At 35.1% G+C, this 27,789-nt stretch overlaps 3 protein-coding genes across 3 annotated transcripts in view; 1 reads left to right on the top strand and 2 right to left on the bottom strand.

The window, feature by feature from the left end:
• Positions 1–24,872, bottom strand: part of LOC123865373 — a 49,899-nt gene extending 25,027 nt beyond the window's left edge. Inside the window, exon 1 of the mRNA XM_045906370.1 lies at positions 24,659–24,872. The gene's annotated coding sequence lies outside the window, so the exon portion shown is untranslated. The remainder of the gene's footprint in view (positions 1–24,658) is intronic.
• LOC123865383 lies at positions 1,363–3,600 on the bottom strand. Its single transcript, XM_045906384.1, has 3 exons — positions 3,542–3,600; positions 3,209–3,270; positions 1,363–2,747 (listed from the first exon to the last, which is right to left on the bottom strand). Exons 2-3 carry the CDS (start codon positions 3,216–3,218, stop codon positions 1,363–1,365), a joined length of 1,395 nt encoding a protein of 464 aa, XP_045762340.1. The 5' UTR covers positions 3,219–3,270; positions 3,542–3,600.
• On the top strand, positions 4,573–8,792 carry LOC123865377. The gene is made up of 3 exons (XM_045906376.1): positions 4,573–4,788; positions 5,188–5,421; positions 5,728–8,792. The coding sequence occupies exons 1-3, from the start codon at positions 4,573–4,575 to the stop codon at positions 7,579–7,581; spliced, it is 2,304 nt and encodes a 767-aa protein (XP_045762332.1). The 3' UTR covers positions 7,582–8,792.
• Positions 24,873–27,789: the final 2,917 nt, after the last annotated feature.

The following is a 27,789-nucleotide window of genomic DNA, read 5'->3' as shown; positions in this document are numbered from 1 at the left end:
GTTAGATTTGGAACATTCAAGTATAAATGCTGAACCACTTTCTAGCTCAATTTATCTATTTATATTATACTAGCTAACGCCCGTGACTTCGTCCGCGTGGATTTAGGTTTTTTGAAATCCCGTGGGAACTCTTTGGTTTTCCGGGATAAAAAGTAGCCTATGTGCTAATCCAGGATATTATCTATCTCCAGTCCGAATTTCAGCCAAATCCATCCAGTAGTTTTGCGTGAAGGAGTGACAAACATACACACACACACACACACACACACACACACACATACAAACTTTCGCCTTTATAATATTAGTGTGATATAAGTATATAAATACTTATAATATATATTCTTAATAATACCTTCAGGAATTTGAAAGTCCTTTAATATTATAAGGACAATACAAATTTCAAACCCCTATTTTACCCCCCTAGGAGTTGAATTTCCAATAATCTTTTCTTAGCAAATGTCTACGTCATAAGTAGCTATCTGCATGCCTTTCAGCCCGATCCGTTCAGTAGTTTGAGCTGTGCCTCGATAGACCAGTCAGAAGCTTTTCCTATTATGTTTAGATAACTTACTTAGTTATTTAACTTATCTCTGACAAAGCGTATTTTCCTTTACCGTTCAAACACACTCGCTAACTACTTGGTAAGTAACACTTATAATTAGTAGAAAATGTTTTAAATAAGTTTTCTTTTAGAAACCGCCACTGAACCACAAGTCACTCTCCGACTTCATTATAATGTAAACTCACGTTTGCCAACTATCCGCAAATGAGAATTTAAAGCATGCGCGATGTCGCAGGCAATTAGGACCTATTCGTCAACTCGGACGCTAGAAACTCGCCCGCGCGGCCGAGTTGGGAAAATAAAATATTAATTATTCTTTTATTATGCGACTCGGCCGCGCCACGCGGTCGAGTTGCCGAAGTAATTTTTTCGTATATTGTATTCGTCAACTCGGCCGTCAATGAAAATAAAAAGCATTATTGTACAGTCAAGTACAAAAGTGGTTCGATTTTAAATATATTTTTCTATAGGTAAAATAAAACAAGCTTAAAAATATAAAAACATGTATATATTTAAAAAATCAACATAGATGTATAAAAAAATAAGCTTAGTCTAATAGGATTCAACAATCGGTATGGACAATTATTAAAGTACATGTTTGACAGACACACTAATGTTTTTATTATCACATAAATCATTTAACTTACACACTAATATTTATACTATCATATAAATCACTTAAAAAATCACAGATCATTTTAAACATCACAGATTAATTAAAAACTTACTTTTTTGAAAAATCACTACAATCAACTGACTAGTATTATTTGTCATAATTATGCAATAGATAAATAACAAAATTATAAAACAAGTCGTTCGATACAGAGATCTATATTTATTTTCCCTTGTTTATATTCATTAATGGTAGTATATATATTTTCATCAATTTCTTGTGTTTCTTTAAGTTTTTTGGTTATGTTAGACCCTTTTTGGTATAATACATTAAAATAATCATCTTCTTTTTGTAATATTGTTAAAAATTGTGCTATACTTTTGGGTTTGGCTGGTATTTTTTTGTTAATAGTAGAATGCCAACTTTCAATCATATTGGTTGTACGATGTTGTGTATTGTAGCAGTTCCATTTATTAAAAAAAAATGATTCTTCACTTAACCACGTTTCTACAAAATAATCATTGAATGAGACTATATTTGGAGTTCTTGGACATTGTGACATTATATACAACCAACCACTTTCTACATCTTCTTTAGGTAGATGCGCCAAAACAGAGCAACGTTTTATATGTTTTCTGGCTAATTTAAATTTGGTTAGGCCTAAATTGTCAGCTCTTTGCCACAAACTTTTCGAAAAATGAAAATGACAACCACTTATTTGTGTTTCAGGGAATGTTTCTGTAATTGCGGACAATGCTGCTTGCTCAAAGTCTAGTACAAATAATTTTGGATTAAATTGAGGGATTTGGCTTTTGATAAGGTTAAACAAAGTGTTATAGATATTTTTTGTTTTACTTGGCAGCAAGGCATATACCACTGGCATAATATTGTTATACATCTCATTGCTTCCTAAATCAACATGCACGGTGTACAATTGTTGAAAAGGCCTTAAACAACATTTGAAGGTTCCATCACATAAAATAGTCAAATTTGAGCGAGATAATATTGTTCTACAATTTTCATTAGCAAAAACTAGAATTCTGTTTGATTTATAATTATAATCAGCTAATACAAAATTTTTAAATTTTTCAGAAACAATAATTTCACTTGGGGATTTAAAACAGACTTTTGGGACGTCCAATGATTTATTTCTCTTTTTATAAAGCTTATTTTTAACATTCACAAAGTCAGGTATTTTTTTAATCAAATTAATTCCACTGTCTTTAAGTTTTGATACAGTTTCTCTATAAGCACTCGGCACTGGAATAGTATAGTCCGATGTAATTTTATCAATACACTTTCCAAGTTGTATTTCTAATTCGTTGGATGCGAAATCAGGCTCACAATTGTGTATATCCTCTCTTTTAATTGAGTTGTCAGTAGAAGTAACTAGTGCCGCCTTGCACGTGGTCCTTTTTATACAGTACCAAGTGGTAGTACCATCTTTATTATTTCTTTTTTCGTTGTATTTATGCCCCGCGCGAAGAAGCAATCGCTTACCCCTTTGTGATGTCAATATTTGTAATTGGGGTTGATTTTGTAAGCCAGATGGCCCTGGTTGTGATTCATCGCCTGTAATACAAAAGTAATTAATTATAGAAATTTCTTAAGCAAAATAGCATTATTTTCAATTACAATGAAAAGTAATTACATTACATGAGATTTTAGCATGATATTTAATTTTTGCCACAGATTATTATACGCAAACTATTACTGCATGAACAAAATAAAGCACATTCTTTTATATTTTAATCATAAGCAAGCATTTAAGGGACCGTCATGGTTTGAACCGCTCAAATTTCGAGTTAATATGAAAATATATATATATATATCTAGGTACTAAAGTCATACGTGATTGCTTAAAATACATTTTTCTTTTCCTCACACAAAAAAGCACAAACTTGTTGCTAATATGAGATTTTTTAGGACGGAGCCTTAAATAGCAAACAAAAAGTGTTAGAGACAAATGCAACGTGGATGGTTAATAAACCCTAGCGTTAACCTCGCTAAACTTAATTTTTTATTGTTCTCACCTGCATTCATTGTGTTTATAATATTTGCTACTTAATAAAAATCAGAAGACTGGTTGCATTAGCTGTAAAAAAAATTGGATACACTATACATTTTGTTTTAGATAAGTTGTATAGAAATCAAGAGAGTATTTTAGTTTAAATTAAAACAGACGCCGTTACAACAAAGCAGTCAAAATGGCGGCCATCTGCTATTCAAAATTACTGTTTATTAGTTAGGATTACCAAAAAATACGATCGTGGTTAACAGGAGTATGAAAAAAAATAGATACTTAGCTATAATGGAATATTGCTATAAAATTAATATTATAAAATAGTATGATTTGGCTTACTTACCTTTATAAAACTTCACAATTTTCACTTAACACAACACAAGCTCTGTGGCAGCCTTTAAGATGGCGGCCTGATGAGTAAAAGTGACATGGATCATTGACGCGGGCGCAATATATAAAATATACCACATGCGAATATGTACTGAATCTTAAGGCACGAAGGTTTAATTTCCGTTATTCACTTTGATGTTGGGTGTGGTGATTAAGTTGCCAGCTAGGAAAATTAAATACTTGCCTATTTAAAATAATTATATATGAGGGAATAAATTAATATCTTTCAAGACAAATGGGGATAAAAGTAATAAAGGGAACTGTCCAATATTGGCTTGGCGTGGACAGAATTCATACAAAAAAACAATTATACCAAAAATTATCATAAATTAAATCATGATTATTTGTGATTTTCAGTTGTATCAATATAAACTGATAAAATGTTTATTTATTAAGTATTTTAATCCATTAATTATTTAGTTCCGGTTTATTTCCGGTTGGTAATTTGATTATGTCACGTTGCCAGTCTAAAAAACATATAATATTATTAAAAACAAATAATAATCGATTTCAATACATATATTTTTGAATCGATTATTTGTTAATTGATTATTTATATAAAATATTGTTAAATCGAAAACAAAAAGAAAAAGTTATTTCCCAAAGTGCTTTTAGTAAAAATCATTTACTTATGGCGAAAAATCACACAGTTATACTTAGGTAAATTGCTATTGAATAGATAAAAAGCAATATCAATATTGCTCGATTAATTGTAATAACTTCGATTATCGATATTATTCATTAATAATCTATTTTATTGTTTCTCGAAAATGACTTTTATGGCAACCCTAGCTATAGACTTTACTTATCTTTACTCTTTTGACTTGTCATTTTGACAAACTAAATGTCATTCCGCATTCGACATTCGGCTTTCGCTTTCACTCATTGTGGTTGAATTGTGTTTACTATTTAATCGTAGTGAATATTAATTGTTGTCATTTTTGTTTCGTTTCCCGTTTTTTATCTCGACTTTTGCTATTTATAATGGACACCGATGACGCTATTTACGACGACCCTGGCATTCCTACCGGTACCGATCGAAGCCCTAATGTTGACCCCGGACTGAACACGGAACACACGACTCTCACTGAATTGAGATATTGTGTTAATTGTGGTACTGATGTAACTCAAAGGAGAAGGCATAGCCTTGAACTTGTAGAGGTTATGTCCGTAATACGACACTGGATTGCACCCCAAGCGGTAAGTGTTCAATGCACTATTTGCTATTTCGCGCTAATGTTTATTTAGGATAAAGTCGTAGTTATGTTGCTGCATAAGCTGTGCATGAATACATGGTTATTGTCAGGGGATAATACTAGTAACATTTTCAATTTTGAAAGCATATGTATTTTGTACTTGTGTGCAGTAACATCATCTTTATTCATTACTAGCGGTCCGCCCCGGCTTCGCCCGTGGTACATAATATATAGCCTATAGCACTCAGGGATCACGTACATATCCAACGGTGAAAGAATTTTTGAAATCAATCCAGTAGTTCCTGAGATTAGCGCGTACAAACAAACAAACTCTTCAGCTTTATAATATTAAGTATAGATTCAAAATAAAGCAATTTATATATAATATTTTCATTCTTAACAGGTGACTGATAGCACTATAGTATGCCACTCTTGCTGGACTTTAGCTCTCAACCAGTCACACCACTCCACTACGACTAATGATGATCAACCTTCTACTAGTGGTGGTCACCATCGTCGTGTTTGTATTAGTTGTGGATGCTCTTTGATGAGAACAAGATCTCACAGGCTACGTACTGATACTGAACGTGAGGCACGCATTCGAAACATAATAATGGAGAGGATTATGCCCCGTCAGGTAATTATTATATTTAGTATTTGTCACTTATAGCTTCTATATATCTTCTTAATATTGTTAGCATTAATGTACATGAATTCGCTTTGTATCTCATATAATAATTACTAAACAAACGTTTGCTATATTTTTATTTGGCTATGACCAAAACCTTGTTACTAGCGATGAGGTTGATATGATAAGTTTATCATAGTTAAAAAGTCTTGAACTTCATTTTGTCCTCATAATACACAAATACTCTTAGTATATTATACATTATGTATTCTAAGCAAATTAAAAATATGTTCATATAAGTGAACTTTATTTCAGCTGCATGGATCAGATGAAATCTGCCACCCCTGCTGGCAGAGAAGTGATCGATTGTCAAGTCGTACGCTTGAGCCACCTCAACAAGGAGCATCAACCATTATTCTACCGAACCTTAAAAGAGCAGTAGATACCCAAGCACATTGTTTTTTCCCAGACTGTAACTTACTGGAAAGACTAACAGTTCCTAAATGGTTGAGGGTAAAGCTTTTTGCAGATTTTAAGTTTTATGTTCCACCAAATTGTAGAATTTGTACATTCCATTTGCAAAATGATAATTGGCAGCAATTGGAAGATATTGCACAACCAATACAAAGTTTTACTACAGACCATATTGAGGATTTTGCATCATTTATAAATGAAAGGGCCACTATGTTAGATTTTTCCAATATAGATGATATGTCGGAAGATTTTGTACATTTTTGGGTAGGCTTAACAAAATCTCAGTTTAGGCAACTTATTTTTGATGTACCTAGCTTAAGGAACATGCAGAAGGGCTCAATAGCACTTGCTGCATACTTAGTTAAATTAAGAACAGGTGACAGTGATGAAAGACTCGCCACATTGTTTAATATGCCCCGAACAACATTATTGAGATATATGAATAAAGCACGTAATGCACTTAAGCAAGATTTTGTTACAAGAAACTTGGGCATAAATAATATTACTAGGGCTGAAATTGCAGCAAGGAATTTGTTAATACCAAATGGACTCTTTTGTGCAGAAGATAGGAAACCCATTGTTATTATGGATGGTACCTATCTATATGTACAAAAGAGTTCAAACTATATGTATCAAAAAGATACCTACTCCTTACATAAGTATAGGAACTTAATGAAACCTTTTATAATAGTGTGCTGCGATGGGTACATTGTAGATGTAATAGGCCCATATCCAGCAACAACGTCTGATGCTAATATAATGTCAAATGAATTCAGCGATGAGACAAAACCATTACGGCAATATTTTCAACCTGGAGATATTTTCATACTGGATAGGGGTTTTAGAGACTGTTTGCCATTGTTAGAACAGAACAATTATTCTGTCCACACCCCTGCATCCTTGCAAGAAGGTGAAAACCAGTTATCAACACTAGCAGCTAACCAGTCTAGAATGGTTACCATTTGCAGATGGGTTGTTGAAGCAGTAAATAGCATTTTTAAACAATCTTTTAAGCTTCTAAGGCATGAATTTTTTAACGTTGCATCAAGACATGCCATGACAGATTTTACAGTAGCTGCAGCGTTGATAAATAAGTTTCACCAAAGGATAAGGGATAGGGATGATGCAAGCCAAATCCTTGAAATCATAAATGAAAAGCTTTACATGAACAATGACCTAGCAGATTATGTTATCAGAAATAATTTAAATAGAAGGCGAACACAATTTTTAAATATCAATGTTGACATAAACAATGTACCCTTTCCCAGACTGGAGCTAAGCGATTTAATTCTTATAGCTTGCGGGACCTATCAATTAAAGCAAGCCCGGTCCTACTATGGGGAGCACATTAGAGGTGATGGTTCCTATACAATTGAAGTATGTAGAGACATGGCGGGTAACCTATTGGAAGGTTTTACTGTAACTGAGAATTCATCATTACTGCGAGGTAAGATCCACAGCAGGCACATCAGTAGAAAAATATATTTTGTTTATATTTTATATGAAAATAATAGGTCAGGCAGAGAAGCCATAAAACAATATTGTTGTAACTGCATTGTGGGTCGACAGACAGTAGGTTGCTGTGCCCATGTCATGACAATAATTTGGTTTATGAGCTGGGCAAGGTATCAAGAGTCAATAAATCCACCTGCCCAGTTCCTAGATAATATTCTATTAACATACGAATCAGAATAAATAAAATAAAATAAATGGATTTTTAATTTGAAACCCCTTCTCATAAACCTCCATAAAAAAAATTAGGAACACCTGGACACAAAACTTTATTAATTTTCTAATTTCTACTTGTTAGTGCTATTATCTTACAATGTAATTATTATTCTCAGTGACTGTCCACTTCAAGCCAAAACCCCCATACAAAGTGGACAGTCTTCTTTCGACAAATATTAGGCGTAGATCGGTTTTATGGTAGTAGATTATTGGTTTTAAAAAAGAAAAGCTAACCAAGTGTACAAGTATATTGAAAGAATGAAAATTTGATGTCTCGTTCAAGAAAAATTAAAGGCGAATGACGAAGACCTCAGTTTTGTCAATTTTAGAAATTACAATGTAGTAATTTCATATGATATGAAAACAGTTTCTGCAGGTAGGAGTTTCTCTCAATATTTTTTGTAAATAATTAATTAAACTGAATTTTTAATTTAAGCCTTACAACATTGCACACCAAACCTCTCGTCTTCCTTATCACAATAATAATACTGATTATTAACGCCCTTATAGAAACCGGTTACTTTGGCGCAGCGTCGGCATACATACATTTTGTGACGCGTGATCTTGATAGGTTAATTACAGTAACCCTGTCTGTTTGACATTGGTTTGACGTTTTTCATCGATACGCTGTATTACACACTCAGAGCAAGCTCCCTTAACTTGGCGGCGAAAAATATTCATTTTTAATTATTTTTTTACTAAATCGTTTGTTCGTCGTTTGTTCTTGATTGTTCGATCAAATTTGATGTTTGTTCGATATTCATTTTTTTATAAATTATTATCAAAATTTTGTCCTTAGGTTAATCCAGCTCTTAGGGTGCCTTTCCACCAGAGATGTGCTATGCTACGTTCCATCAATCATATTCATTGGCCAGTGCTATGCTATGTGCAGCAATGAATATGATTGGTGGATATCAGACGCATCTATAGCAACGTAGCATAGCGTTCAACTTATTCTGGCTAAAAAAATAATTGTTTGTTTTAAATATTTTATAACGTGAATGTACTTCTTGTATTCGGCCGAGATGACGAATAAACAAATTCACAAAAATGAATTGTATTGACTCGCCCGCATAGTAATTAAGCCTACGGCCGAGATGTATAATAAAATAATAGGTATAATTAAATCTTCCCAACTCGGCCGCGCGGGCGAGTTTCTCAAGTCCGAGTTGACGAAAGGATCGCAATTAGTTAACGTATAAGCACTGTACATAGGTGACATCGTTTATTTACTCGAAGGGAAAAAACTTCAAACATCTTTTTGCAGAAATACCTATACACAACCTCCTAAGGCGGATCTGTGAAAATTTCAACTCTCTACCTACATATTATGGTTCACGAGATAGGTACAGCGAGCTGACAGACAAACGGATGGCCAGACGGACCTCCGAGCACGGGACCACACGGGACCCTAAAAATATCCTACGCAGGAAGGAGCTTACGCCCATTATAGATTGTTTACGTTTAGGTCAGTGGTGTAAGGTCATTAACCTCGTAGATTACAGCGCAGGCCGAAAGAGGTGAAAGTGACCGCGCCTGCGCAGCTCGCTATACACCATCCCGCGGGTATGCTCGCGTTGCGAAATGTGGAGAAAGCGAGAAATTATTTATTGCCAAAAATTATTTATCGTCTTCCGATTTACTTTACTTACCGGGGGAAGTCCCGGTTTTGACCCCGGCAGGGACAATTTGGGAATTTTTAATTTCCAAATTGCCTCTGGGCTGGTCTGGTGGGAAAGCTTTGGCCGTGAAAGTTTACCCTTACGTCGAAGCCGTTCCATACTCATTTTGACAGCTTCAAAGAACACGGTTATTGTTTGACATAAGCTTTTCTAGAATCTAGAACGTTCACTATAACTTGTCCCCTACCGTCATGTTGGCACCATTGCTTTGTTTGCTTTATTTCTTAGAATTTAGGGTTCATTATTGTGTGATTTACAGTGGTGCCAACTGCCAAGATAACGTGAGGTGATAACTGATAAGTTATAGTGAACGACCAGTAGGTATTTAGCTGAATGATTGGAAAGGGGGCACTGAAATGTTACGCGAGGAAGTTGCGGCGTCGGTGCACTGCGCTAATACATGATACCTGTTGCGTGTATAGACTCGGTTGAGTAATGGATTAGCTCCACGCACGCCATCCGTGACGCGAGGTGGCCTCAATCCCCTTCATTTGCACTCCAAAATACAGATTTTAGTATTGTAACTGACTGGCTATTGCACGGGACTTCGTTCGAGCGGATTACACTCAAAGCCCTGTTCTACCTACGCGGGACGCGACGCGACACAGCAGCCTCATATAGGTTTTTTTAAGTTCATTAACAAGAGTGAATAGACATCTAGGCAAGCGCGCTCCATCTTAGGCTGCATCATCACTTGCCAGCAGGACTGATTTCAGCCAGGCGCTAGTTTATAAATTTAAAAAATCGTAACCGTTCCTTTTGGCTTTGCCGTAGCCGGGTAAAAAAAGTAGAACATAAGACAAAAGTAGAATATGAGGCATATAAAAGTAGAATATATATGACTACAATTATATTTCAATTTAGGGGGTTTCAGGGATTCTATTCGAGCAAAACCGGGACGGATCAGTCAATTTTTTAGCAGAACGTTTATTTGTTTTTTTATTCGACTGTGTTTTTCCCTAAGTCTAGTAACTAGATTATATCTATACTATAGTAAGTCTCGGGATATCGCCGGTGTCGGCTTTCACCGCGTAGATATTATTGTAATAACGCAAATGATTGCGTCGCACCAAACTATGCCGCTTACTTACCGAGTTCCTACTTTCCACGAGAGATACTAATTATAATTGTATTAATTATGTATTACGTCATTAATTTATACTTTAAAACATTGTTTTGCTCAAGATTACCACTCGATAAAAATATTAAATAGAAGAATTAAAAGAAGCTGTGATAGCCTAGTGGTTAGAACATCCGCCTCCTAATCTGAGGTCGGAGGTTCGATCCCGGGCACGCACCACTAACTTTTCAGTTATGTGCGTTTTAAGCAATTAAATATCACTTGCTTTAACGGTGAAGGAAAACATCGTGAGGAAACCTGCATGCCTGAGAGTTCTCCATGTTCTCAAAGGTGTGTGAAGTCTGCCAATCCGCATTGGGCCAGCGTGGCTGACTATCGCCTAAACCCTTCTCATTCTGAGAGGAGACCCGTACTCAGTAGTGGGGCGGAAATGGGTTGATCAGGTAAAAATATTAAAATGTTACTTACCACTTTTTGTTTCGGTACCCTAACATTAAAAATTACGAAATATACAGCATGCTTCTGACTAAAAAAATCGGCTTTTTTGCATGTTTACATTAACAAAGGGTTCAAGGGATTAGGCTGAGCGTTGATATACTGAGCAGTATACAGTGATACAGGCCTTTTCTTTTTACATCTAGAACTTATATTCCTAAATAACCTCTACTAGGAAAAATCCAGGGATGTCCTGTACCTGTTTTTAGTTCACCAATTAGATTTTAGACGTGTTAGTATAATTAATTTGTGTATTTCTATCTCTCAGACTGGTACCTATATGTACCTATATTATGTAAGACTCAATAACTAATTGAATTTACATGAAGTGCAAAACCCTGATCCTAATCCGAATTCCTAATTCCTAATAATATTATTCTTAAATGTGAAAGTGTGGATGTTTGGATGTTTGTTACTCAATCACGCAAAAACTACTGGACGGATTTGGCTAAAATTTGGAATGGAGATAGATTATACCCTGGATTAACACAAAAACTACTTTTTATCCCGGAAAATCAAAGAGTTTCCGCGGGATTTTGAAAAACGTAAATCCACGCGGACGAAGTCGCGGGCATCAGCTGGTAATATAATAAACTCAACATCGCAAATTGTGCTATTTTATTTTTAATCATAAAACAGCTATTTTGTGTAAATTAATATCATATACTTACTTAGAATTGTAACACATAATAATGTTTTACTGCACTTTTGAAATTGCATTGATTGAACGTAATGATTTGTAAATGAAGGCTTTATTTATTTAAGTTATGTAGGACTCAATCATATACCTATCAGTTGTGTAAAATAAAGTGATTTATTCAGTAGTAGACACGTAACAGATACGTACAAAACCACAGTGTATAGAATATTTGATGTAGAGGCGGTTCACCTTGCTCCCACGTGGGCTTGTGCCTTTCAAATGGAAGGTTATGGTCTAAATCCACGGCAGTTATCAAACAATGGGCGTACAATAGCACACCAGTGAATAGATATGTCAGGGTGATGAGTGTCTTATGCCAATTGAATCACAAACTCAATTATGAAAGGTAATCTATCTCGCTTTATCTTCATTTTCAAGGACCAACGACGCATAGGTATATGGTGGGCAGATTTTTTTTTAATGAATATTAGCCATGCTAATCACGACTACAACTCCCCTTTCCCCTCCAATTAAGCGTAAAGCTTGTGCCAGGAGTGGGTACGACAATAGTGCAACGGGTGGGGTTTGAACCACCGACCTTTCGGAATTCAGTCCGCTCCTCAACCGTTGAGCTATCGAGGCTCTAAAGGTCGTAAACTGTTTCTTGTAATATTCTATGCCAGGACTCTACCACCGGTCTGGTAAACAGATTATACTGAAAAGTGTTAACGAAAAACTTTTCAAAAAAAACAATATGTTACAATATGCGAATATGCAATAGGTACATAATATCGGGAACTGCTGAATGCAAAGTCCGATTGTTTCCATGCAACTTTGTCACTAAGATAATTGTATAATCACTCAACAATTGTATAATTATTCGATATTAAAAGTAACCGGAAAATCTACATTTCGAGTAAATACCAAATCGTCAGTTATATGTAAAATCTACAATTTAATAATTCCCTTTAAAGGAAAAGGTTGTCCTAATTTAGTTTAATTTAACGCGTGAATTTTATTTAAAACCATAAATATCTTCATTACCCGATATAGTTAAATTTGAATCGGAAAATCCGTTCTAGATTGAATTAATTTGGCTAGAAAACATATAAATTAGGTAATATCCGATTTAGCATCCGAAGATAGAGTTCTAGGCTTTTAAACATGCTACATCTTACATGTAGAAAATATTTATTAAATAATTAGTATAACAGGTTTCAAGTGCATTTACTAGCTCTGAATTTGGTATTTGTACGTGAAATATGTATTAATATGTATATGATTTTAAAAACTTAAGCCTACGCGGATGAAGTCGCGGGCATTTGCTATATCTAGTATGTAGTTAAGTATATTTTATGTAGTTAGTTCTATATTCTTTATAGTTATAGTTTTTATAGTTCTATATTCTTTATATTTATATATTCTTATAGTTTATATTTATATATTCTTTATAGTTATAGTTTTTATAGTTCTATATTGTTAAGATCAAAACTCGGTGTACCCTTATCCAAGTAGAATCTCAAGACTGCTTTTTAAAGTGAATAGGACGACGTTGTTATCTTTATGGCACAAAATATCCTAAAACCTGTTCAAAGTACCCACAAGTGAATAAAATCAACTTTGAGGCGCACCTACGTAATTGCATAGAGCCTTTTATAGAATAAATTCTATTTGAAGGTCAAAATAATTGGAACGTAGGTGTAGTGACTAAGTACATTTTGAGATTAGGCACTTTGCTTACTACGGCCAACCTACGCAGCTTATAGTAAGTATAGGTATACCAAATCAACCATATACTACACTTAAGCTTATGTGTAGGTATGAAATAAATTCTAAATAACGCAATAATCGAAGTGAAAAATATATCTTTTACTTTACTATTTATACCTACTTCAGTAACATTCATAAACAATTATGACCTAAAGGTACCTAAATTGCTAAAGTAAAAAAATTACAAAAATCTAATAGTTTATGACAAATCTTAAAATGAATAGTCATAGAAATCTTACCTTTTAACTTAAATTTATTTAAACTCACTAAAACAAAGTAAACTAAGCTATAAAGTGTATACTTGAAAATTGACTGGAGCGCGTTGAAGTCTTTTACACTGAATCACGCGTAAAGCCCACTATACTAGTATTTATAGATTTTTTTATTAATTAAAAATAATAAATAGATTATAGAGGATGTAATTATTATAATATAGTCATTAAAATAAATGTATTCAATTTATGGAAACCTTATTATTGGCCATAAACACAAAAATATTGCGTCTAATATCTCAAAAGTTCAAAAGCTTGCAATCTTCAACATGTCTTTTGCCCCATACTTTTATATTATATTTATACTAGCTGTTGAGTGGATATTTTTGTTACATCAACGTCATATTATGTCCGATTTGAATCCGTGGCACATCCGAGATATTTTCACGGATGTCGTAGAGAACTCGGATGACGGAAGCCGGAGCTAGTGCGTAAAATAGTTTATTATGACTACTTCGGGACGTATTTTCACGATTTCGGGGATCGAATGCATACTATATGCTATAAGCTTGTGCTAGAAATAGGTACAACCAGTTAATAAGATGTCACTTACTTAATATACATGCGGGCATCTGTGTCTTATTTTTAAAGGTCGTTATGTTTAATTGTAAGCTAATAAAATACATAAGTGTATAGCAGGTTTATAAATGCCTACATGTGTGTACAGGTTATGTTATTATATTTTCCATATAAGGTATGTAAGTATAGTATGTTTTAGAACTGGATCTCGGAATTAGTAGTGACTCATGGTATTTGTAATGAATAGCAATTGGTATGACATATTTGATACTCTTTCTGTCAAACACATAATAATCAGTTTTTTGTCCCACAGTTCCTTATCTTACCTTAAAACAAACTTTGAATATCAAAGGTTCTAGTATAACTTTAGCTAAAGCGAGGGACGTGTGGCCTAGTTGTGACAACGCATATCAATCGATTGCGATTGTTAAGCAACGTCGACTCAAGTCGGTGACTGGATGGGGGTGACCGACTTTGGGGGTCCGAATTTGGCCTTTTTATTTCCTCCGTTCATCGGAGAGCACGATAAGCCGTCAGTTTCAGTTATTGTCACTGACATCTGATAGCAACTGTAAATTAACCATGTATGCGGAAGGATCTGGGAACCCACCGCATTATCAACTCTTGCCATTTTTACCCGACTACGGCAAAGCCGAAAGGAAGGGTTATGATTTTAGCAGTATGTATGTCACAACCTACATTGAGGAATACGTCTATAAAAAAGTATATCCGGCCACAATTTTTTAGTAATAACTCCTAAACTTTTCTCATTCTGAGAGGAGACTCGTGCTCCGTAGTGAACCGGCGCGGCGATGGGTTGATCATGATGATGATTATGGAAGGTAAAACAATTGAATACTCAATCCATACATCTTAGATCTGCTCTTGCGTACCTGTCTACATAGTGCAAACATTTCGAATTTGTGCTATACCTATTTGTCATATTAGACTAAAATTCTATTATTATTAATATCTTTAGGTATAAGTACCCACTTTCGAATTGTAGTAAGGTTTACCTATCTGTTACTTAATATTGTATGTGCTAATAATAATTTGATGCACCATTTAAGCGACGAGTAATCGATCTATAAGTCGCCATATTCTGTAAAATTTGTCGTAAAACTTACTTAATGAATATTGTAGAGTACAGTTTAAGATCGAACAAGTTATGTAACTGCTGGTAACATTCTACATTAAGTACAGCAAGTAACATTTACTTAACAGCTTCGTAGTAAAGGACAACCTGTGATTGGTTAGATTGTCGTCCGGTGTTACATATTCTACTCATACTCGTAGAATATACAAAACCGGAGGATGCGATTAAAGATGGCAAAATACTATTACGCTTTATTGATTACGGTGTGAGGTATACAAATTAAAAAAAAATGTTAAAACGGAATATAGGATACGAAAGCTGAAGAAAACTTCAGTCATGAAAATTAAAACTGTAAGCCTTACTTCTCCATTTCACCAGTTTATCATAATCAATTGCAGTTAGATCTTTGAACAGGAAATTCGAGTCCTAATGAGAAAATCACAAAAGTCTACATATAACTTCCAAGCCTAATTTCCAAATCATATTTCCATCCGGAAAATAATTTACGCAGTACCAACAAACCTGTTAAGATTTTTCATTATCATAACTTACGTAACCTGCCATTGCTCAAGGCTATCACCGAACTGTCGGTGAAAACCAATCCGGTTTCCAGCGAAAGTAAGAGTAAAACAAAGAGAAAAAATATTTTGTAATAAACGACATAGTCTTGGAGCTGGCGATATCGCTTCACCGTTAATGATACAATCCTAATTGTAATACCTACCTAGAGAGAGACTCTGTGAGACCCTTAAATTTAATTTAAGCGGGTTGCCACGATGGGTGCCTGGTAATGCATGACGCGATTTCTAACACTAAAAAAGCACTTTATATTTCGACAAAAGATCTTTTTAGGGTTCCGTACCTCAAAAGGAAAGACGGAACCCTTATAGGATCAATTTGTTGTCTGTCTGTCTGTACGTCCGTCAGTCGTGTCTGTCAAGAAAACCTATAGGATACTTCCCGTTGACCTAGAATCACGAAAGGCAGGTAAGTAGCTCTTATAGCACAAGTAAGGAATAAATTCGAAAACCGTGAATTTGTGGTTACACACAGAAAAAAAATAATTAAAATGTGTTTCAATTTTCAAACCGTGAATTTGTGTAAAAAATAATAGAAATGTGTTTTAATTTTCAAAGTAAGATAACTATACCAAGTGGGGTATCATATGAGAGGGCTTTACCTGTACATTCTTAAAACATATTTTTATTTATTTTTACGCTTAATAGAGTTTTTGATTTATTGAGCAAAATGTCGGAAAAAATACCCAAGTACGGAACCCTCGGTGCGCGAGTCTGACTCGCACTTGGCCGGGTTTTAGCCTGTAATCTGCCAAAGTCACGATTATCCAAACTTCATAATCGCTGATCCTTCCTCCCTGTGTTGGGGACAATGCGCACACTAGAAACTTTCAGCTTTTGTAAACTGACGAAGGTCTGGCTCTCACGGTCTCTTAGTCCATAATATTAAATTGGAATGTACTCGTAAATACCATTATATAGCCTATTCAATATGCAGAACTACCGAATCTAAATTTAATAGCAGTGCCCATGCTATATCTATTGGTAGTTAACAGCTTTAACGTTTAACGAGGGCTGCGCAATATATTACGCAACAATTCAATCTACCTTTCAATTAAGGATGGGATGTGTAACCACACTGATCAAAAACTTTTTCTTTAATCCGAACGTTTTTGGCCCACTAAATACAAATCTGAATTAATTTTCAAGCACGGCTTGAAACTGTACTGAAATTGAGCCAAAGTTTATGATTTCGCTCGCTGAATACAAAATTGAACTAGCAAAACTGAATAAACTGTGCTATAATTATGTCCAAATTTCAAAATTTTAATAATAAACTTTTATTAATATTTACTTTTATTAATTAATAAATTTTAATTTAATCAAAACGGTACAATTCCATAGTTTCAATAGTTTTCATTTAAGTAATTAAAACACCGTTTTCAATCAATCATTTATTTATTTGCTCAATTTTTCACTAGCTCTTCAATTATATTTGTGTAATTCTTCAGAATTCGAAAGGATTTATAAAATGCACCGTTCTAAAAGTTATTTCTATAGAAATAGAAATAAAAAGATTTAAATATTCAAGTGTGTGTTTTTGAATTTTGAACCGTGTTTTATACTTGACCTTCTCACCTAATCCGCACGGCTAGCGTGGTGGACCATGGCCTAAAGTCACATGTTCTTAACAGTGGGCCAGCGATGGTGATGGGTTGAGATTATAATTATGAAAGTGTTTAATAGATGATTTTTACACACACCTGCCCAAAAAAAAGAGTGTAATGTTTTCAGGGTTCATGTATGTATGTAGCGATGTGAGTCTCTTAATTCCACCATAACTTATAAATGCCCTAACAGATTTTGATGTACGGGGTATCGTTGGAATCCTTGCATTATCCCGAGTGAGAAATTACCATGTATACCACTTTCAAATGTGAATTCAATTTTGAGTTAATTTTTTGGTAGCAGTAGTTTTGTTTTTATATACAACATCAACTGTCAAGTGAGGAGCAACACATTCAATGGACTAAGCTAGTACTTAGTAGGTACGTACTTATAGTGAAGGTAGAAAACCTCAGCAGTGGTACGTTTGAGTGTGAAATGTATCGCCGGTGAAATACGCTGCTCCAGATATGGCGGGCGGCGGAAAGTCGACGTTTGCGAGGAATTCGCGCGGCTCCACTGTTCTCATACGGTTTCCGTAACACTGGACATACTACATACTCCCAACGGCTAAGGTTACGCTGAATCAAGACGGTCGTGAAGTCCGGACGATTTGAGTACGCGACCGTGAAATCATTAGTTTGTTAGAAGACTAGCGGTGTAACAACGGTTACTTTTGTATTGTGTTTATTTATTTATTTATTTACCCCCGACCCAAAAAGAGGGGTGTTATAAGTTTGACATGTGTATCTCTGTATCTGTGTATCTGTCTGTGGCATCGTAGCTCCTAAACTATTAATCCGATTTTAATTTAGTTTTTTGTTTGAAAGATGGCTTAATCGAGAATGTTCTTAGCTATAATCCAAGAAAATCGGTTCAGCCGTTTGAAAGTTATCAGCTCTTTTCTAGTTACTGTAACTTTCACATGTCGGGGGTGTTATACATTTTTAATTTACATTTGTTTATTAGTATAAGTGTTGTACTAAGAATCGTTGTTACACAAAATATTGTTTTTTTATAATAAAGTCTATTTTTAATGTTCATCGTTACCAGCAGCGATAGACATCTACTGGTGGACATCCACAGCTGGACGTAGACCTTTTGTAGGGACTTCTATATACCATGATCTTGCGCCATGAGGTGCCATCAATGAGGTGGCTATTCCTACACCTTGGAACTCTGAAGACGTTTCTTTGAGCTATAAAACGCTATTTTTAGTGTTTACGATGCTATAATGTTTATTTGGGAGTGTTCTCGTCCGACAATGGGCACGCGCGCCCCACTGCGCCACAAAACCGCTCAGCGCGTCGCACGCGATCTAAGCATACATTTATTTATAGCTATTTATTTATGTTTATATACTCACGTTACATTTACATGTATGTGTACATTCTGTAGAAACCAATTGAAATACAAATATGAATTATTTATACGTAGTTTGAGTAATTTTCAGTGCATTTGGCATGTTTTAAACAGTAGTTTCCTTTCTCCTCCAATGTTCTAGAAAAAAGGCTTAGAACTAGATCGAGCAAGAGACCTTTTGGATTTCAGTACAATTAAATTGCGTTGAAATTAAATTTACTAAAATAACTGCTTATACATACAATAAAAAGATCAGAATTGAAAACTCAAATTATCATGATATTTTGAGTTTTTAAATATCGAAAACTAATAAAAACACAATGTTATTTAAAAAATAGAAAGTATTTAACAAAAAAAATATATTTTAAAACTAAAGTTAATTCATATAATAAATAATAAATAAATAAGAATCTTTCATGAACATTCGTTTGAAATTCTAATTCTGTCAGTATGTGGATAACCTAAAACTTTTCTTATCTACCAAAACTTATTTTCAAATGAAATGTTCTCTTAAATATATGAAACATAATAATTTAATGAATAGGAAGTTAAATCACCACTTTCTATCATAAGAAACTCGTGCCAAGCGTCAGCTAATGTTTGAACATAAAAATGTCATAAAATAGGCATATATTATTATAAAATCAACATAATACAGAATATTTGCGCGATCGAACATTCCTAAAAGTTATGCAAATATATGTAGGTAATACGCATCCGGATATTTGTAAGTCTGTATTAAGAGGGGTGTCTCCGTCACTCGCTCCATACAAACGTAGTTCTTCTCTCATTGGAATACTAACCATCATACTCAATGAAATTTTGTAGAAACGTTCCGGGAACTAATATCTATGCCTGTGGTTTTCCAGATTTCCGTTAAAATATTCGGTTTCAAAGTTACGCGGTCTTAAAAATTCACATACGAATCTTTGAGCCCCTGTAATTTCAAAACTACATATTTTTAGAAAAATCACACAAAGACACCACAGGCACAGATATTAGTTTCTAGAATATGTCTGCACATGGACTTTAGTTGCTTAATATTCAAAGAAAATTGAGACTACGATTGTATGGAGTAAGTGACGGAGAGAGCCTCCCTGTTAATAAGCGTCGATGACAACTTTCGTCGAGAAAGTCATCTCGAGACGGGGTCGTCGCCCGCCATGGTGACCGTCGTCGCCATGGGAAAGGTCAAGAGTAATTTGCCTATGGCTATTGTCGTGAGATAGACGAGACAACCAATTCTATAGATATTTAATGATATTTTTGAACTTATAAATAGGTACTTCATTACTTTTTAATTACTTATCATAAAAAATATTTCAAATTCCCTAAAATATCTGTAAAGATAGTAATAAATTCCTAATTAGTCAAAATTCAAAATGTACAGGTAAAGCCCTTTCATATGATAATTGATACCCCACTTGGTACAGTTATACTTAGTTTTTTGAATCGGACGCTTAGCAAACTATTAGTTAACAAATTAGGTACCTTTGTAGAAAAAATAATCTAATAATACCACATTTTATTTATTAGGCATAATAATAACTGATAACTCTATAAAATAAACTTAAATCTAAATTAAAAGTAAAAAAATATTAAATTAAAAACTAAAATAAATCAAACTAAGTTTAATTAAAATTCCAAAAAAGGTATAAAACGTACTGAATTATTGACTTTCTATTGTGATGTCAAACGTGTTTTGTTGATCGACAGCGGCAGGGTAACCGAGTAAGGAGTACAATAGATTCATCTCGATTCTCGATTGAGATGTTGCCAGATAAGGCCATCTACACACTTTAGATCGTCCATTTTTACCCGACTACGGCAGAGCCAAAAGCAAGGGTTATGATAAGCAGTATATACGTACGCCGACGTCCAGACATATTTATGTATGTTATATTCGTAGCGCCTAAACTACTGAGCCGATTTTAACCTATTTTAACCTCTACATAGGCGCAATTCCACGAACTTTTACATAGTGATTCTCTTCCTTGTTTCTAATCGCTCTGCTAGAATATGGAATACTCTTCCAGTGTCCGTTTTCTGCGCCAATCACAATGTGGGGACTTTAAAAGAAGAGGGAATAAGTACCTTCTAGGCACCTTTCTATTAGGTGTATAGGTATTGGTTGCTACCTATCTCACTCGATAGAAAAGAATAAACGCGGTATATGGAGCGCGCTTACTTAGAAGATATGTTCAATTCTTAATAATAAAGAAATGAATTAAAAAACAATTTTGTGTTTGTTTCAGAGCTTAGTTAAGACACGACAGTCGCAGCGTCGCTCGTGTGTAGGCGATCTGTCGCCCTTGAACCGCAGCGAAAGTCACGCGAGCCCACAAAACCCACTGTTTACACGATCCATGTTTACCTCACAACAGAATAGTGCGATAGTTGGCGGCGCGGCATTGTTGGCGCGCTTTCCAATAGCGCTGCGACCATCAATGCAGACACTTTGTCACTTTTTGCGCACATTTCAACAAGTGTCGTTGGCTTGTGTTACCTCTACTATTGTATCGTATGAGTATTTTATGCACTTATTTTTTTATTATCGACTAGTACTGGTTTGCAATTTCACTTGATACTTAGTAAGGAATAATGCTGTGTATACAGCGTTCTTGCCTAAAAGATATTCAATCGTTTTGATTTGAAGAAGAAATTATATTATTCCTTCAAGAATATTATAAGCTATTAAAAAATAAAATAAAATTTAAGGGAAAAGAATAAGGGACCCTTTGTCGGTTATGGGTTAAAATTTTCCAGAATGTGTATGTATTTCTATAGCCGCTATAGCAACGAATAGTAAAAACGTCAAAAAGCCATGAAAATAAAAAAAAAGTGTTTTTGTTGTTATTTCTTATGCGATGCTACGGAACCCTTCGTATAGGAGTCGAACTCGCAGTTGACCATTTTTTTGAGATTAACATTTAACACCATCCAATCATTTATTATTGGGTAGATACCTTCTCATATTATGTTGATATCGTATTAAGTTACTGTTAAGTTATTAAGTGAGTGTATCCATGTCACTCCACTGGCACCTTGCTTGACTGATCTGACACCTGGGTTATATAATAATATATAAAACACTTATGTATATTATATTACTAACATTATAGTGTAAGTAATAAAACAGGCTTTGCTGAACATTGTTTATGTAACGAATCTTTGGTATTGGCACAAATGCCTATTACTTAAGTATTTCTTTTTAGCACAAATTTTGACAGCTTTGGTTTCCATAGAAAAGCTCGCGTGTGGCTCGAGTGTCCATATTTTGAGCATTATATGTATAAATTCCATCACAAGTTCACCCTACGGTAAGTATGAGATGCAAGAGGGCTAGCTTGGAGGGGTATGACCGTTTTATTAAACCCATACCAACTCATGTGCCCATACTCCGATCGGTTTCTCGTTTCCGATCGTACCGGAACGCTAAATCGCTTGGCAGCACGGCTTTGCACCAAGATCGTCATCCAATTGGATTAAGGAGAGAGATTTTTTCCTCCAAAAATGGACTAGGTAAAATCAAGTGTTCAAAACATAATTCAGGAAATCGTTGGTAGTATGTAAGTAGCTACCTACCCGCTAGTTACCGGGCGGCTAGAATGCGTTAAGATATTTAGTAGTTGGACTGGTTCCGGTAAGAAAGTGGTAACTAGCCAGCCGCATCCGACATACCATCTCGCCGTCCAACGAAATTTTGATGAACAGACAGATTTAACTGAGTTCTAAGTAATAATATACAAACATATGTAGTTGTATCTTAGATTAGTAATTTATAGTAAGTATATAGATTAGTACTTACTAGTGAACTCGCACTCCTAACTTAAACTTTTTACAGTATTACAGAGGATGACTATCTGTGTTTATAATTAAATGTTGTGTTATAATACCTATGTTGTGAACAGACAGAAAAAAATCTCAACTGATATTATGAGCCATTTGGAAAATAGCTACTTTATAGTTTTTTTACTCGACTGCCCAAAAAGAGTAAGAGTTTTCAGTGTGTATGGGAATTTCTTTATTACATCACGAGGTACTTCTAAATACCTGAACAGATTTGGATGGTTCCATCCTGATTTTTTTTGAGTAACGTTAGAATCCTTATATTAGCCCGAGTGACATTGGCTATTTTTTTGAAAAAAAAAATCAACATGCCGGCTGTAAGGCGCAATTTTCAAATGTGAAATTTTAGTTTTTCAGTTCGTTTTTTGGCAGGGCAGACGTGTTTTTCTTAAATTACGAATTTTGTAAAGTCAGTTTTAAGACTTTACATCTAATACAAAGGAAAATCACTCGTTACCCATATTTTAAATACAAAAATGTGTGTATGTTAAGTAATTGGTTTATTGATTTGTTGATTTGTCCTTCAACCACTTCGCAATGCAACGGACTCAACGGAGCAACAAATACGACTTAGACGTGATTATTCGCATGGGTAGAGTTTACGACCTGTAGGAAAGTGACACAGTTTACTTTTTATCCCAGAAAATCAAAGAGTTCTCACGTAATTTTTAAAATCTAAATACACGCGGGCGTCAGCAATTTAACTGCCTATATAAAGTTTATTTTTAAGTTATAAAAAAGGTAAGTGCGTGTAAATAAGTAATAACAATTAGTTGTAAAATAAGTTCCCGACGTTTTGTCGCGAAGCAATGTTGTTATAATACCTATTAAACGCCGGTTTCCGTCGCTTGGTTTACAGCGCATTACATTTAATAGCTGCATTGGATTACCATAATATTAATGCGTGCAATAATTTCCTGCGATCCGACCGATGCAGCGCGATCCAAAGACTTTCTAGCGATTTTCTATTTTGAAATGTAGTAACTTCATCATCATTATCAACAACCCATCAGCCGTTTCCTCTCACAATGAGTGTGGGGATTGTGGATGGTTGAAGAGGTACAAGGTTAGCACACCAAACCACATTACATGAAACGGGTCGTAGTCCACCACGTTTGAGAACATAATGGAAAACTCTCAGGCATATAGGTTTTCTCACGACGTTTTCCTTCAACGCTAAAGAAAGTGATAAAATATGCTTAAAACGCTAACTCTGATTTTGAGTTGCATGCCCGGGACCGAATCCCTAACCTAGGATACCGAGTCCACTAGACTACCACTACTTTTGGTAGTAGTAAATTAATCTATATTTTACACATATAGGAAAAACTGTATTTCCTTAAAATACTTCAAAATTGTTACGCAAAGAAATAATTACCTACTTAACGGAAAAAATAACGAAAATTGATAAGTTCCGTTAGTAATAAATCAAGCTAAAATATTATACTTACTTCGAAAATTTCTTCATTTTTAATCGACGGAGGTAAATTAAAATAATTAACAGAAGAAAGCTTGCAAATGCGCGGTTTCCATGCGATGTTGTAAGCAATGATATTACAATAGAAAGAACATCATTGGTTGTAAGTGTAGAAATTAGAAAAACATGTCGTAATTTAAAAAATTAAAAACACGATTGCCCTGCCCGAAAAATGTAAAAATAACATTTTAAAATAGCGCCATACAACCGACTTATTGAATTCTTTTCAAAAAATTTGCCAGTGTCACTGAGGATGATGCAAAGATTCTAACGATACCCATACAACAGAATGTGTTCAGGCATTTAGAAGATATGGTGCACTAAACAAACTTACATTACATACATAGATAAATCCTGGAAAAATACCTAACATTCCTTCTTTGGGCAGTTGTATATAAACAACGCCATTTATCTTCTTTCTCAAATCTACATAAAAATGCTAATGATAAATAATAAATGGAAGAAAACTTTACCAAAAGTCGAATTCTATATTAGGTAGCTTAGGCACTAGGTAAGTATTTTGTACCTACTTGTTACTTGCAAGAGTGTTACTTGTAATAATACTTACTTAGGAAAATAAGCTAAGTAGGTATATTTTGAAAGTACAAAAAAACTCACCTTTCAAATCACTGAACCACCACGGATCCACTCCAAAAATTTTCACTCAAAAAAATCCGGGAAAATAAAACAAAATCAGCGCATATGACTGAATCACATTTTCCATTTAACAAAAATGGTTCATCACTTCATGGAGAAATGTCTGTTTAGTGTCAGTTTGGTGCGGTTTGGTGCGGTTGGTGCTGTTTGGTGCTGTGCCGCGTGCGAGCGTCGTCGCAGCCGTGCTTGGACTGGAGTGGCACCGCGGCTGCTGGTGCGGAGAGAGGCTGGTGGTGGTTACTGGTTACTATCACTGAGGCGATCGGATTAAAATACGCGTCTATTAGTAATCACTAATTAGTACACCTAATCTATGTTATATGTCGTGGATTTAGGTTTTTTAAAAATCCCGTGGGAACTCTGTTTTCCGGGACAAAAAGTTGCCTATGTCGATTTTCGGGACGCAAGCTACCTCTGTACCAAATTCATATAAATCGGTTTTACGGATGGCTCTTTGAGAACCCCGTGGGAACTCTTCGATTTTTCGGAATAAAAAGTAGTCTATGTCCATCCCCGGGATGTAAGCTAGCTCTGCCGTGAAAAGCTAGCAGACAGACAGATAGACAGACAGACATACAGACACACTTTCGTAATATTAGTAGTAAAAGTAAGTAGTATGGATGTAAAAAGAAAGCTGACTGACTGATCTATTAACGCACAGCTCAAACTACTGGATCAGGCTGTATGGCAAGCAAATAGCTATTATGACAAAGACATCCGCTAAGAAAGGATTTTTGAAAATTCAACCCCTAAAAAATAGTTGGAATTTGTGTAGTCCACAGAGCTTAGGTACATTATACTTAATACGTGGTGCAGATAGTAGCGAAGCAGCTCTACCTACCTATACGTGACTAGAAATTTTTAATTCGAGGAACTTGATATTTTTATATTTTACTCTACCTAATTCAAATATATATCAGTAGTATAGGTACAAACAGCTTATCATTCACGGGCAATGGACGTACATGTTTATGAATGCTACGAGTACATTCCAATTACGTGACCAAAACAAACAATTGAAAAGTTTTGTCTCTACTACTATAGACTATTGAATACCTACTCTTCATCCAATAGCAATAAATAGCCTCGATATCTAGGATATGAATAAAGTTGATCAGTATTACCTCATATTCTCATATTACCTATATAACCTTATATACTTAAGTCCATATTCCATACTTACTTATAATATAAATGTGAAAGTGTGTTTGCCTGTTTATCTGCTAGTTGTTCACGGCCCGTTTAAATCCCAGGGGAGCACAAAAGCTACTTTATATCCCAGAATACTAAAAAGTTCCTACGGAATTTTTATGCCCCTCAATTATTTACGCTGAAGAAGTCGCGGGCGTCATCTGTTTAGTACAGAGACAACTTCCATGCATCCCGGAGACGCATATAAGCTAGTTTTATCCCGGAAAATCAAAGAGTTGTCACGGGATTAAAAACGACTTAAATCCACGCGGATGAAGTCGCGGGCATCATGTAGTACATAATTTATTACGTCCAAAGTCTATATGGACAAAGTTTATTCGAGTGTGTGGTAGTCTTAGGTTTAAATCTATAGAGCGCACTTCTTTGCTTAGACTTAAGTTTCAGTTAAAACGAGACAGATTTATGCCAGCGGTATAACGCTGTCTCGTTTTAACAGTGGCTTAAGTCTGAGCAAAGTCAAAGTGCGGTCTATAGGTCTCAGCATACACTCTTCTAAACTTATTAATATTCTGTGGGGTCTCTTCATCCCTTTTTTGTGATATTTAATCAGTTTTTACGTTTCCTTCCCGCGGGATGTGAGGACATGGTGTCCCACGTTTTTGTGAGGCCGTTAACTACGATGGGAACGTTGTGTCGGTTTGATTGATCCTTGGTTGTTTATTTGTGAGCTATAAAATTAGAAAGAATTTCGTCGTTCCCTCAATTATTTGTATTGATATTCCAAATAATTCAACATAACTCGGTAGATGATGGTCGCGTTTCTTCCTCGTGGATTTGTAGACGGTCAAACTGATGGGCCGTGAAAAGGTAGTAGACCGACAGTCACACACAGTTTCACATTTAGAACAGTATATGTATTTAATTTGACCTTTACTACTTAGAATTATATGCAATAGTCAAAAGCTTTGTATGTATTTTTCATCCAAATTGAGCCGTGATAAGGTAAATAACGTAAAAGTACATCCTTCGCGAAGTAGGTAAACGCACGCGTCCGGCTCGGCTTCAGCTTTCTTCAGCCCTGCCCTCCCCCCTCCGCCCCCGCACCTGCGCTTGCGCAACACTCACTCGTAACCGATATCTGAGTGTTGTCATTCCATTGATTAGCATAATATATTAGTTGTTGCCTCCTAATTCCGTCCGTCCGTGAAAGCCTTCCACTTTCTCCGGCGAAGATGTAAATATCTATATTTTATTACTTGCCAAAATCGTAAATGAGTTCGACTTTTTTTAACTGACTAAGCAAGTAAACCACACGATGTATCTTGGCTTAGCTATAGCTGGTCGTAACGGAACAGTCTACACTCACAATGTTGCCAGAGGACTAGAAAATTTATGAAATTCGTACTTTTTGGGTCATAATCACTGCCCATTTTATAAATGCGAAAATGTGTTTGTTTGTTGGATTGTTGGTTTATTGGTTTGTCCTTCAATCACGTTACAACGCGCGGTGCAACGGATCAACGTGATTTTTTGCATGAGTATATTATTTAAAAACCTGGAGAGTGACATAGGCTACTTTTTATTCCGGAAAATCAAAGTGTTCCCCCGGGATTTTTGAAAACCTAAATCAACGCGGACGAAGTTGCGGGCATCAGCTAGAATTATCGTCATTAAAATCATAATCAATTAAGAAATTTTCCAGGATATAGTAGGCATCTAAATGTTCATTATAGACTGCTGTTTTCGTTCGTATCATTTTCAAAGACTTATTAGATACTTTTACGTACGCTACAAATTCGCATCGAAAGTGCGGTTAACCTAAAAGTATCGTGTGTGCTTAAACCCTCAAACGATAGGCGAGATTGCGTCACTACTCACTCTACTCTCTTGTTCATTCAGAGGCTGCTAGTCGCTTTTCACTTTTGTTCGCCTGAAGACAA

Source organism: Maniola jurtina, chromosome 5, assembly GCF_905333055.1.
Source record: "Maniola jurtina chromosome 5, ilManJurt1.1, whole genome shotgun sequence".
Taxonomy (NCBI): domain Eukaryota; kingdom Metazoa; phylum Arthropoda; class Insecta; order Lepidoptera; family Nymphalidae; genus Maniola; species Maniola jurtina.
The sequence above is the reverse complement of the archived record's forward strand: the minus strand, read 5'-3'. Positions and strand labels throughout refer to the sequence as shown.